Source organism: Telopea speciosissima, chromosome 5, assembly GCF_018873765.1.
Source record: "Telopea speciosissima isolate NSW1024214 ecotype Mountain lineage chromosome 5, Tspe_v1, whole genome shotgun sequence".
NCBI lineage: Eukaryota > Viridiplantae > Streptophyta > Magnoliopsida > Proteales > Proteaceae > Telopea > Telopea speciosissima.
In genome coordinates, this window is record NC_057920.1 from 10,769,145 (window position 1) to 10,783,101 (window position 13,957).

The window sequence follows — 13,957 nt, forward strand, 5'->3', positions numbered from 1 at the left end:
TAAAACCCAGGGAAAAAAATAGGATTAAACCATAGCACCATGAACCATATGTTGAGCGAGTGAGTATTCAGAATGAGTAGGAGGATTTTATCCAGTCACGAAAGCATCGGCAGATTTAAGATCATCATCATTATACTCAGTCACGTAAACTCCCAAAAAAAAAAAATTTAAGAACAAAAATAAAATACAAATTCCAGAGATAAGAAAAACCATCAGTAAACATTGGATTATACATCAATATTGACACAGTAGTGTCTCAGATGACCATCGTGAGAAATTAAATCCAATCGATCTAATCATTTGGTTTTCAATTTTTTTTTTTTTTTTTAAAATGTAATCACACCAACCACACCCCAATCCCAAAAGGTTAATCGAACTTTTAAAACCATGGAATGTCGAACTTTTAAAACCATGGAATGACAGATCCCAATGTGAGACTAAACCCACACATCCCTTTCTTTTTTTGATTTGATGAATGCGTAATCATACAAACTAGACACCAATCCCAAAAGAAACCAATCCATCTCCTAAAAAACCCTGACAGAAGAGGCCATAAGAAAGCTTGGATTTCGCAAGCGATTTGGTAGTAGGGTGAGTAAGAATTCAGAATGACAACCATCAAGGACGACAGTTGCGAAAACATAGTGATCTATTATGTATCTAATGGAGCTTTTGATCCACTATATTGACCTATCCTTGTATTGGATAGGTTCAAAGGACTTAATTTAACAAGTACCAAAGAAATAGGGCACCACTCTGCAGATCAATGGACGACAATGAATGAAGCAACGACTAGATGCCTGCTTAGCTTCCCGATTTGTCTGCTTGTGTGCCTCGTGGTTATCACCGTTTGGGGGAGAAAGAGAAGCGAGGTGCAGTGGTGAGAGAAGATTCTGGTCGACAGTAATACAAGAGAGAACGAGGAAGACTATGGAGTCTGGACCAGTGGTTAGAGATATTTTTTGTATCCTGGCCAATCCAACCGATTCAAATCTCTTAAACTCTTTCCGGTGACTACAATTGATCAGTAGAAATCAATATTTGGACAGAAACCGGATCCAACTTGATTGATACAGATTCAGGGTTTATAAAATTATATACATTTCTGCACAAAACGTTGAGGTGAGGGAATGGAGAAAAGGAGAGAAGCGAGAGGTAGCAGGCGAGGGGGAGAATGTAGCTCAAAAGTGCTTGAAACATAATCACAGGTGAACCTCATTACATAAGAGGTAGAGAGTGACGACGTTTATCATCATCGCCACATTCCCCAACCCCCTGGTCACACCGACCCCCTCAATAATTACTTCCACCACCAATTAAACCCAGATGGTGGCACTGATAGAGATTTCAGTAATCATGCAACAAACAACTACATTATGCATTACACATGTTCGTCGAAATTACTAAGAGAAAATATAAACAAATCTGATAAATGATTAATGATCATCCACAGATTCTATTCAATCTTCTTCCACTTTCAATGAAATTATATAATTAGAGAGTACCTTTTTAGTTATTTAGCAATCAAATTACCGACCCTCCCCATCAAAACAGAAGGAGGCAATCAATCTCTCTGTTCACTGTCTACGATCTCAGGGACAAAGAACGAGAGAGAGAGAGAGAGAGAGAGACTTTGGTTAAACCAATAAAACCCTAAGAGCAAATCAAAATCAAAATTCAGAAAAGCAACCCCGAAAAAAAGAAATGAAAACCCATTATCAATCTCAAGTGATGGGTTTCTCTCAGACAAATGCCTCGATTTGTCGTCACAAGAATGGAATGGAATTAAATCGGACTCGTCATCTTTAATTTGTTCATCACAGAGAAACACATAACCAACAACCACCAAACCAAGCAGAAAATGAACAAACCAATAACCAACAAAAACTGCAAAACTTACTAAAACGTAGTAATAATCGAATCGAAGATCACTAACATAAGAGGAAATGAAAGAGCAAATGATTGCCCACTAAAAAATTTCGAACATCAAAAGAAAAGTGGAAGAGAAAATGCACAGAGCGAGTGCGCCGAGAGCCGTGCTCCTTGGGCTTTATAGGTGTAAGAAACTAAGAATTTTAGGGTTTCTGTTAGATGGAAAACTTGAAGTTACTAAAATCTCCTTACTCGTTAACACCTCAAGTTGTGTTAACTTGACTATAGGAGGATGATATTTTCATCCTTCGTATGTGCAAAGAGCTAACATTATTGAGGTAAAAACAACTCAACTTCCAAGACCTCATCTAAGCATGATTTTAAGAATTGGAACTGGAATTGGAATCGAAATCGGATTCCCAATTCAAATCAAATTAGATTGAAATCCAATATTCATGATTCTTGGGGATTCATGCTTCAAAAAATTAGGCTTTTTGTTGTAAAGTAATATAATGACAATAGATATAAAAGTATAAGACTTATTTGTTATAAAGTAGCAAAAAATTAGGCTTTTTGTTGTAAAGTAATATAATGACAATAGATATAAGACTTATTTGTTATAGAGTTGCGATAGTATATGGCCGAAATTTTCTTGTACTTGTTGATGTAGAAGTGCACAACATTGAAATCTGTCATCTTGCTGTGTTGAAGATAATGACGGTTGAGTTGAGTCGTATTAGAACGATACTCCCCTTAAGGTCTTTAAACGCACTAAAATGTGCAAATCGGGTTGATAATACAATTATATTCGAAGATAAAACAATTCTATAATCACATAAGATGCATCTCTAAATATGATTACACAAGGAGCCCGAAAGCTATACTCAATATACTGACTCGGAAGACTAATACAATAGACTCAGAATACTGGTTTGAGTATACCCAAACATTGATGTACAAGTGCACTAAAACACTAATATACAGAGAAAAGAAGAACATAGGTACGAAGGAAACAATGATAGTATTTGGAGACAGAAGCATGAAACTGTGTAACAATATTCGAACACAAAAGCGTAAGACAATCTAATGTATATATAGACCAAGCTCTATCCGTATGGGTGTGCTTGTACGACCTATGAATTGGGGGATATTCCTAAAACTCACAAAGAAAAAGAGAAGTGACTTAGACATATCTTCTTTGTCAATAACCTCGGACCAATCAAACGAATATTGATTAATATATAATTGATCAAAGACAACTTGAAAACGGGTCTTTTGAAATGTTCCAAATGTTCCTGGAATTTTTTGCTCCCATTGAACCATTTGTATCTATATACATTAGGATCCCCATTCTTGGATCTCTCAGTTTGAGAAATAAGAGGATCAAACTATTTCTTCTAACTCTTTTTCAAATTCGATAAATGTTACTAGTGTACTTGTACGTATGGGTATGACCATAAGTTTTATAATATTAAATTATTTTTTAAGTAATAAAATTAAATAGTTTAAAAAATACCATTTTTTTCTACGCTTTTTGGCGTACATTTGAGATCAATTCAAAAAATGGCAAAAAACAATCGTTAAAGACACATTTTAACTATCTACTATATTAACTAGGATTCTACCAATATATATATACACACACACACACACACATATATTAATTAGGATTAAATATATATCTTAAACAGGTCCTAGCGGTTTCGGTTCCTTATTGGTCTTTCAGTTCTATAACTATTGAGAAACTTGTCCTAGAATTACCCAATCTATTTAGTAATTGATCACAAATCAAAGCACCCAAGACGTGGATGGACATACATGGGATGCATGCCAATACACAAAAGGGCATTTGACTAAAATAGGCTATGAATTTGACTTGTTACTTCTATACCATGACTCAATCAGATGGTTAAAAAAGCCACATCATCTATTCACTGAGCGATATTTAAATCGGGAGTGTAGAAAGGTTCCGCCCATGAGTGTATAGGAACCATTTTTCTTAATAATAAGGGAAAAAGAAGGTTGTCTGGTCATGTAGCCCCTGCGTCCAGACGCATGAAGGCCCAATATTACCACCCTACCCCCTATGAAATAAAAAATCTCATCCATGTACATGCCTCCACACTTGCTCTCATTATCTCCTATGCTGATGAAAGGGCTATGTTAGGTACTTGACCGATACACCAAAAGCTTTGAAACTAATGGAACGCGTTAAATCAAGCATTTTAACCTATCACATACTAGGCTGGCCTAATCTAGGGGTTATACATTAGAGTGGGTCCCATTAGACTCATAACAGACCACTACGCTTCTGTAGCCGTCATCCTCGGCGGTTCTCACTCTAAGTAGCTTTCACTCTGGCAGTAGGTAGCCCTTTCCAAGCGGTTCTACTCTGCTCTAAGGTTTTTGTCTGGTCGCAGATAGCCCTTTACTCCAAGGTTTTTGTCTGGCGGCAGGTAGTCCTTTCATGACGTTTTCACTCTACTCTAAGTAGCCCTCTCTTAGGTAGCCTTTCTGTGACTCGAACCTGTGATGTAATGCCCAGCTCTGATACCAAATGATAGGTACTTGAACGATACGCCAAAAGCTCTGAAACTGATGAAATGCGTTAAATTAAGCCCTTTAACCTATCACATATTAGGCTGGCCCAATCTAGTGCATATACCCTAGAGTGGGCCCTATTAGGCACATAACAGGCTATGTGATGAGGCAGCGATCTCTTACCTTAATAATAGTAGGTGAATTATTATTAGGGGAAAAGATTAGCACGCTGTCCATATGCAAATTCTTTCACATGCTCTTTCTTAAAAAGCGAGGGCCCCACACATATGTTGTATTTTATCTATTTAAAAAATGTGAGATCCACATGGATGATACCTTTTTCAGACTACTAAGTGGTGGTAGAGTGCAATGTCTCACGTTGGTAGCATGGGAAAATTCTCTCCCTTATTATTATTAGGGAAAAGGTTCTCTGAGCCGCTGGGGTAAGCTACGATAATACATTTGTGTGTTTCTCTTCCTCACATTGACCTTGCTAATCTCTAATATACTATACCGTTTCGTCGCACCTTATTGGTATGCTCCTCTATGCCAAACCCTTTCCCTTATTATTATTACACAAAAGTATGTTATTTTATTCTCAAATGTCACAAAGCGTCTATTCTGCCACGTGGACAAATGATATGTCCAATCCAACAGTTAGATAGAGAGAAAATGATATAAGTTAGCTACCTATCAAATTTCAAGTCTAATTCAATCAAATACCCTAGGCACATATCCAGTGTACTCTCCCAACTCTAAGTGGAAACAAATAATGTAGATTAAAAATATGTAAAAATGGATAACCCACATTTATCTTCTGATTTTTGGAAACATCACCTGTTACATAAATAATAGGAAAATTTACGTCTACCACCCCTAGAATTTTAAAAGGTACGTCTGTACCCCTGAGTGCTAACTCTGTTAGTTTTATTTTGAAAAGACAATTTTGCCCTTTCTTATTTGTTATTAAGGAAATTTATGTTTACCACGGTACCACCCCTGTGGATTCAAACAATTACGTCTACCACCCCTGAAAATCTTTTTTAAGTTCACCAAAAAAAAAAGGTGCTTTTACATATTTACCCCCATTTGTTTGAAACACCATCGTCTCAAAAGGGAAAGTCGTCGCCAACATATCCTCTGCAAAATCAAGCGCAGCATTTCCGTCGAAGCAGCAGGTGATCGCAAAATGGAAGGTTGTTGACTCCCAAACCCTTGTCGCTCCAGATAAAGGTATGCAATGGTAACAAGGATGGATGGGGTGAGTTTATTAAAAACAAATAAGAAAGGGCAAAATTATCTTTTCAAAATAAAACTAACAGAGTTAGCACTCAGGGGTACGTACATAATTTTTAAAACTCCAAGGGTGGTAGACATAATTGTTTGAAAATACAGGGATGGTAGATGTAAATTTCCCTTCTGTAAAACCACCTTCATTAAGGGTATTATGGGTATTTAATTAATATTTGGATGATGACATCATCACTTAACTGTTCACATCTAGCGATAGGGGCACGTTTGTAAAAATCTTTCAAAATACAAGGAAAGTTCATGAAATAAATGAAATTTCAAGGATGATAAACATAATTGTTTAAAACCACAGGAAAGATAAACATAAATTTCTCTAAACAATAATAATTTCATCCCATCATTATAGATTTATAGTTCCCCTCCAATGACGGTAACCACCAGAGTTGATCGATCTCACCATCTACAATCCACGATCTCCAATCTAAGTCCTATAATTGTCAATTCAGTGGCTTACCCAACTTTGTAGGCTTCGCCTGGAATTTCTTACCTATGGCCTAGGTAAGTTGAGAAATCTGTCTCAGTCAACTCAAACTTCAAACTGGGGCTAGGTTCTAGGCGTTGGACTTACCCGGACAGACCTGATCCTAGGCTGAATTTTACATGGGTAGTATACATATACAAGACGGGGGCGACATATATAATATAATAATACATGGTATCTCATACTTGTACCATTGATCATGGATGGTAATAGACAATACCTTTCTTGTATGATAAAAATTTAAGGACAAAGTTTTTCTTGGCCCATAGATGACGGTTCATCTATCAGACTATGGTTCACAAATCTTTATAGGGTTTTAGTACTTGTATCATTCATAGGTTTTTTTTGGAGAAAACTTAAAACACCCCTTACCTAATTCAATTAGATCGGATTCTTCCTCTTTACAGGAGAAAACTTTCACCAGCGTCAACTCACTTTTGAGATTCTGTCAGTGTCTTTTCACTATGTTCCAAGAGAGACTAACAGCTCTGCTGACTGTCTGGCCTGGAAAGCCTTGTTCTGTACGTGTAGGTTTAGCTGGCCGATATCCACTCCATGGCTGTCTAACCTTTGCAAAGCGGACTCCGAGAGTTTTTCACGTATCAATAAATTAGCTATTATTTTCTACCCCAAAAAAAAAAACTCACTTTTGAGTTTTGAGAGGCTTCCTTCAATTTTTTTTGGTTGAAAGTTGAAACTGGACCATAAAAATGGATATGCCACTAAAGGTCGTTGAAGTGGTGAGCCATGATGGGGACTGGTCTCAAAAATATGGAAGGTCGAGAAAACCTCCAATCTCGAAAAAGAATCGTTGGACACTTGACATTAGATAGAAAGCCATCTGGGCTCTCCCCTGCATGTAGGCTGTAAAGGTCTCCAAACAATTGAAGAGTGCTGGGATTCAGAGGCTGACATTGCCCAAGGTTTTCTTTTAACATAATTCACAGGCTTAAAACAAATATTTAAAACAGAAGTTCTGATAATAGTGCAGGTTTAACAAATGATACAAATAAATAGTTTTGCTCAGATTGGAAACCAACAACTAATAACATTTGCAGGTCTAACAAATAAACCAGAGGATAGTCCATAGCTGCATTTCAGAGGGACTAGAGGAAGTGGAGTACCAAGGCCCAGACAGGATAAACCAGCAAAATGATTATGCCCATTGTGTTTGAGATACCATTGCTCCGTGTGAAGGAATTCCTGAACCCACCAGATGCACGAATGTGCTCTTGTAAAAGATAACACCCAATGGCAAGACAAATTGCGATGCCGACCCAACTGCTCCTCAGGGTGAGTGCGAAAAAGTTTGGAGCCACAGCAAGGAGAAGAATCAATGATCCAGGCATTTCCAGCCAGTCTGCACACACCAACATCCAGTATAAATAAACAGGCTGAACATCAAACTGCTGCTCCAGCTAAAATAAGTACTCCGATGAGTCTTCACATATAATAAACAAATGTAAACAGTGAGCATATGTATCTTATGTGCCTGAATGATAGCCTTTTGTTCTATATAATGCCATATATTTACTTAGGTAAGAAACAAAACTAGATGTTCAGTGACAATGAAGAGCATTACATTCAGAAATTTGATTAGATCAGAAAATATATATTAAGATAACAGGATGCAAAACTATGTACACAAGGGTGGATCCATGTGATAGAGGAAGCGGCACTCTGCCGAATTGATGGTGACTCAATAACATTGTCAAGTGTGATTGTGTGTATTTCCTCATCAATAATTCAATTGGTTCAGTAACTTCCCAAATTCTGATTTTATACTTTTGAGCCATTTGACAAGTGCATTCAGTAAGGAATTAGAAAGCCTTCAGTTACTGATATTTCAAATCATTGTGATACTCCCATGACAGCTATGCAGCTAATTCTTTACTCATGAAATTATAGTTGTAGTCTTACTGTTCTACTCTTATAGTTGCTGACCTAGGGTTATTTAGTTTCAGTGCTAGTGATTGCTGCATTAAAACCTCCTTGAGTTGTTCATATTCCAGAAATCACTTCCTATATTTTCCATCCTATAATCTCCACCATTTTCTCTATTATTTCTCCATTGAATTACCAGCCCTGAAGGGATCAATCTAGAAGTTGAATTCTCATGATAGCTAATTTCTAGAGTTATTGATTTTTAATAAGAGGTACCATATTCTTCTTTTTTATTTCTACTCTTTATTTTGATACCTGTAACTGATTTCCATTACCTGCACTGGTTCTCTGAACCTCGAGACCAAAACCCTTCACCTTCAATTCCCACCATCCTGATCACCCTTTCCAAACTATCTCATCACCTTCACTTGTATTTCATACCTGACACCGAATTCAGGTATGCTCCTGCAGCTAATATTTCCAATTTTCTCTCCATCCAAATTCCCAATTTCCACAAATTATAGCTCCAGTCAAAATCTTATTCACTATAACAAAAACCTTTTTCAGATGGGCACCCTTGGGCATTTGGATTAGGGTGATGCTTGTACTACTTGTTCAATTGATATGACTGATGGAGAACACTCCCTACATCACAAATGCTGGAATAAAACTGTAATTAACAAATACATTAATGATAGGACTCTTAAAAATTCAGAAGAGAAGTTTATCAGATAAGGAATCGGTGATATTTTGGCTTCCATTTGTAAACGAATCAAAGGGTTCTGATAGGAGTATTGTCTAAAATTGCAAAGCTTCAAAGGTGGTATTTTTGTAGATTCTAGGATTTTCTATATGGGTCTCCATAGTCCATACGTTTATAATGATTTTTTGTTAATAAGTAAACTCACTATCATGATGAAGGTTAGATTACATATATAGGAGATGCTATAAGTCATAAAGAACCTGACCTGGTGCAAGAGGCCAGTCCTAACCTTTCACAGGGTCCCAATAGGGCTGGATTGAGGCCAGTCCTAACCTTAGGCATTATTTTACACAAATGGTCACCCTCGGCCTTGAATCCGCTCTTCACACTTGCAGCTCAAGCTTTTACCATTGCACCAAGCGAAGACTTGTTATATACAAACGTGGCTCAACCATTGGAAATATTCCCAGACAATGGGATAGAATTGATTATTAGTAGTAAAAATGAAATCTTTTCTTCGTTTTTTTTGGGGTGGAGGGAGGGAAGCTTAAGTTCCATTATACAAGATGGCAGTGGAAACCTTATATCTGCAGCACTACACTTGAATGAGAATCTCAAAGGCTCTGAAGGAAACAATAGCTGTTTGCCATGCTAAAATAGCTAATATCCCTTGGAAGATTGAGGATGATAATTCATAGACTAAAGAAGTAAAAAATGACCCAATGAACAACTCTAGTACATCTCAAGATCCAAGACTTAAAATCAAACGTTTTGTAACTTAGAAAGCAAAAAGGCACACTTTAGTAAAAGATAACCCATCCAATGAACAATTCTAGTACAACTCAAGATCCAAGACTTAAAATGCAACGTTTTGTAACTTAGAACATTTAATGCAATAAACCCTTATCTAGGCACAGTGAAAGCCAAAGAAAATCTCAGGTGCAGAAAATTGACACTAGCAGAGTTCAAATCTGATGGCAAGTCTGGCTTGGGCTTTACTTCTCATCTATTGAGCTGTGTATCTGCCAACTAAATGGGCCAGTACTGGACTGAAGGCTTCGGGTTTTTGCATACTATAAATACTTAGGCTGTGTTTGGTATGCATTCTCGGAATAGATTCTAGGTCTAGAATGCATTTTGAAGCGACAAAATAGATAAGAACTGGATTTTAGAAAACATTGGCCTTAGTAAACTGAAAAAACATAACAAATAGAAACTTTAAAAACATACTTTCACTCATGTCAGTAGAAACATGATCCATCAAGATTGTTAGACTGGAAACACATACCTGGAAAGTGTCGTGGGAAGAAAAGCCGTAATACAATTGCAATAAACGCAATCCATTTTCCAACCTCCCCCCTGCTCAATAATCAAATTGAATTAATTTATATGAAAATATAAAGAAGAAAAACTGATCCAAAGAACAAAAGTGTATTCAGTAAGGATGATCACCTTAAAACGTTGAACAATACTGAAGGAAGACTGAAGAAAATATAAGGAACTAACAGAGAAGTCAGCATGTTCGTCCTCCAGTTTGTTCGGTCCAAAACCAACAGGTAACTGCATTAAAGAATATAAGAGAATACTGTTAACAGCTAAAGATTGCTAGCTCTGTAAAAAGTAGCAAAGATGCATTACGGTATATGGAGCCACACCAGAGTTACAAATCTCAGAGTTGCGATGGAATCATTATGCCAAAGGCTCCAATGAGTATTTTTAGTGACTATTCAACTATTTGTCAATTAATAGACAGATATAGAGAATAACTAAAAGCCTCCTGTTATACATAAGAAACTAAAGCAGCAAATTTCCACTTTCATTAATATAAAAGGCTCTTCCAGCACAGGCAAGCAGTCAAATATTTTGCTGCTCAAATTAATTAGTTATTTGTCTCACAATCTCTCATTGTGAGCAATAATAAAAATCCGTCTATCTCTAAAACTAGAAAATGGGCTCATTTTCTAGTAATGTGAGTGGAACTCTGATAGCAAACAGAAAATGAAATACAGCTTCCACACAAAGTCCATAGAAAACAAATGATGATTAGATGTAGCAGAATATTGAACAGATTCATCACAAAATCAGCACATAAAATTTCCCATGCAGATGCTGCCCCAAATTGCACTGACAGAGCTTGGTGACTTAGCAAGATATAAGAAATCAACCCAGCAAATGGAACAGGACATCATGATCATACTTAACAATACGGACGTACTCAAGTATGTTGCCGTAAATAGTGGCCATGACTCCTTGGCTTACAGGAGATAATGATTTTTTACATATACTCCAAATCATGGTTTAAAATGAAATATCTAATCCTAGACTTTTTTGAGTTGATATAAGAATTCCTGTGCACTTTTAGGTAATCGTATGACAGCAAAATGCTTCGACCCGTCTAACCACATGAAAAACCAACGGGTTGCCACAAAGGTCTTAGCAATTTTCAGACCAACAAAATGTCTGCCAATGATAGTTCCTTCTGAAAGGCACATAGCAGATTCAAGGTATAAAAGGGAAGCAAAGGATGAAAATCTTTTGAATGTCTTAAATGAATCAGAAAAGTTCATATGAAACATAGGGATTGCGACAGCCAAACTGAAAAAAAGTAGCGTCGATTAAGACCATCCAAATCATATTGGCAGATTACAGTATAACTAATATGATCAAACAAGATAACGATCAGGAAATAATGAGACAAAGAGGACTCATTTCAATATCTAAATTCCCGACAAAGAAACATAAATTCATCAGATTATCTCACAGACCACAAAACCAGGGCAACTTATTATTCCATTAAACATGTATCACAAACGACATTCTACTTAAAATCAAATAATTTAACTTATCAAGAAGGGGATATTCGAGCGAGAGAGAGGGGGGGGGGGGGGGCAGACTTACATTGCAGCAAAGGAAGCCACCCATTTAAGAAAAGTAGTTCCAAAACCCAGGCCTCCCAACTTTGCGGCATGAACGGCGAGCTTCTTCGCGGCATTGCCGAGCTCCTTGAGATCGGAATTGATCAACTCGGTCGTCGTCGGATCAGTTTTCATGGCCAAATATCCCGTCTTCCTCATTGTTCAGATCTAAGGGGAAAAATAAAAGTTAAACCCAAAAAAAATGTAGCAGAATTCGCAATTGCAGAGAAGAATTTCAGAGAAAGAGAGGAAATGAAATAGAATGTGATCCCCCAAAAGTCTGACCTCTTCGGTTTCCTTCTGGATTGATTTGGGTTCTACGCGGCTACGCTTACCGTAAATAGAGAGAGAGAGAGAGAGAGAGAAGTACCATTTTTAATATAAACTTAACTGAATCAGCGTGCCACGTTAACGCTACGTGTGGACATTTCATGGACCGTGAGACACCGGAGTAAACTCTGATTGGTCTGAGCCATACATTATCTTTGTAATTAAATATGATTGGTTGTTGTGAACTTGTGATTAACTGATCATCGTCGTCGACATCTTAATTAACCGCGTAGCGACAACTAAAACACACATTTTTATGAAGAAAAAAACAAGAGACAAATAAGCTGATGAGAGAGATTGAATTGAAGAAAATGTATTCGTGGAAGTTGGAGAGTAGATATTTGACTTGGAATTTTCATGTTATTAGTAGAACTGCCAAATTCTGGCGGCTAACTTTGGCCAAGTTTGGATTTATGCCACGTGTTGGTACTATACTGATTAGCTCCACCTTGTCATTGTTGAGTTGCTATGCAGGGAATCTTCAGACACGTGAGCGTATGTGAACGATTCACAGCCGTTCAGAATCCAATCTGTGAGAATATTTTTTCTGAACGATAGTGAGTTGTTCACATACGCTCATGTACGTGAAGATTCATCGGACTCATTTTTTTTATTGGGAAAAGGTTATGTGGGCTGTTGAGTAGGGGATGTGTCTATCTCTCTTTTTCTCACATGAAATGATCTCGCTGTCTTCTTATGATCGATATTATTTTATCACAATCCATTGGGGGTGCTCCCCTTTCCTGCTTGCTCAAAAAGTCCTCTCTCTTTTGTATTGTTTATTTGGATTCAGTTTATATGAACTGCCACAAAACCTTTTTCTTTTATTTTATGATAAATCTTTTCGTAGTTACAATTATTTTTCAGATTAAATCTCTCATTGGAAGGGCTTGTCCGCGATGGGGAAGAGTTGTGGAAGGGATCTGGAGTGTCTGGTGAGCTTCATAACTTGGCATTTGTGGAGATCTCGTAATGATCTGACTTTTGGTAGAAGAGACTAAGCGACGGTGCAAGCCCAAATGGAGTTCCTAAACTCACTCAGCTGCTTCTCTGGTAGTAATACCTTAGAGGGGCCTCTAGGACTAGGAAAGAAATCTCAGCTAAATTTGAAGACTCTTTGTGATGTTTTTGAAGCTCTTGTGTTGCGTAGTGGAATATTGGAAGGCATTACTCTGTTGATCACCTCATTCTTGTAGCAAATATCTCTTAAGAAGTGGCTCCCTCCTTCGAGACCTTTCGTTAAAGTTAATTGTTACGCTCCGAAAAGTGGTAAATGTAGTTTGGGGATTATATCTAGGGACTAGGAAGAGAATCCACTCCTAGCTAAATTTGAGATGACTTCTTTTGTGATGTTTCAGTTGGTGAAGCTCTTGTGTTGCGTAGTGGTATATTGGAAGGCATTACTCTCGCAATTGATCACCTCATTCTTGAATCTGATGGCAGAAACGTTATCTCTTTCCTTGTAAATCCCAACAGACATGTATCTTTAAATCTCTCGCAGGTTGTATCGGATATTAGGCACCTATTTTCTTTCATGCTATCCTGTAAGTTTGTCTACATTCTTAGAGAAGCCAATGTTGTGACTGATTCTCTGGCCTGGAAGGCGTTATCAATGTAGTGTACGGCAACTTGGCTAACTTCCACTCTGTGACTGATGGAAGTATGTATTCCTATAACTACATGTCCTACACTTGATAATCAATAGATTCATTTTACAAAAAAAAAAAACTTGTATAACCTCTTTTCTATATTCTTAATATTTTGTCACTTGTCTTTTAGAATTGGGTTTAGGCCCAGTGTAAGGGGAGGGTTTTTAACAAAGGTAGTGTAAGAAGAAATCTGCACACTACAACACTGATGATGAGCTGAAAAATGGTATCATCCCTATGGGGTCCACATAAAGTCCACATGATCAGAATA

General features: G+C 37.3%; 1 protein-coding gene and 3 non-coding genes across 5 annotated transcripts; all 4 read right to left on the reverse strand.

The window, feature by feature from the left end:
- Positions 1-67: 67 nt before the first annotated feature.
- LOC122663452 lies at positions 68-136 on the reverse strand. Its single transcript, XR_006333124.1, has one exon. It is a non-coding gene; the product is annotated as a small nucleolar RNA Z105 (small nucleolar RNA).
- Positions 137-207: 71 nt separating this feature from the next.
- On the reverse strand, positions 208-307 carry LOC122663461. Its single transcript, XR_006333133.1, has one exon. It is a non-coding gene; the product is annotated as a small nucleolar RNA Z161/Z228 (small nucleolar RNA).
- A 1,430-nt stretch (positions 308-1,737) lies between these two features.
- LOC122663484 lies at positions 1,738-1,826 on the reverse strand. The gene has a single exon (XR_006333152.1). It is a non-coding gene; the product is annotated as a small nucleolar RNA SNOR75 (small nucleolar RNA).
- Positions 1,827-7,271: 5,445 nt separating this feature from the next.
- On the reverse strand, positions 7,272-12,032 carry LOC122662498 (cold-regulated 413 plasma membrane protein 2-like). 2 transcript variants are annotated; one of them, XM_043858152.1, is made up of 5 exons: positions 11,993-12,032; positions 11,691-11,875; positions 10,245-10,352; positions 10,081-10,151; positions 7,272-7,565 (listed from the first exon to the last, which is right to left on the reverse strand). In XM_043858152.1, the coding sequence occupies exons 2-5, from the start codon at positions 11,864-11,866 to the stop codon at positions 7,312-7,314; spliced, it is 609 nt and encodes a 202-aa protein (XP_043714087.1). In that variant the 5' UTR covers positions 11,867-11,875; positions 11,993-12,032; the 3' UTR covers positions 7,272-7,311. The 2 variants fall into 2 exon arrangements, with proteins under 2 accessions (XP_043714087.1, XP_043714088.1); XM_043858153.1 differs by lacking the exon at positions 11,993-12,032 and having other exon boundaries at positions 11,691-11,945.
- Between the last annotated feature and the right edge of the window lie 1,925 nt (positions 12,033-13,957).

Coding starts and splice junctions, on each gene's coding strand:
- LOC122662498 (XM_043858152.1), bottom strand. CDS start 11,866: ATGAGGAAGACGGGATATTTGGCCATGAAAACTGATCCGACGACGACC. Junction 10,353..11,690: donor GTGGCTTCCTTTGCTGCAAT/GTAAGTCTGCCC, acceptor TCTTTAATGCAG/TTACCTGTTGGTTTTGGACC. Junction 7,566..10,080: donor CTTCCCACGACACTTTCCAG/GTATGTGTTTCC, acceptor TGGTGTGTGCAG/ACTGGCTGGAAATGCCTGGA.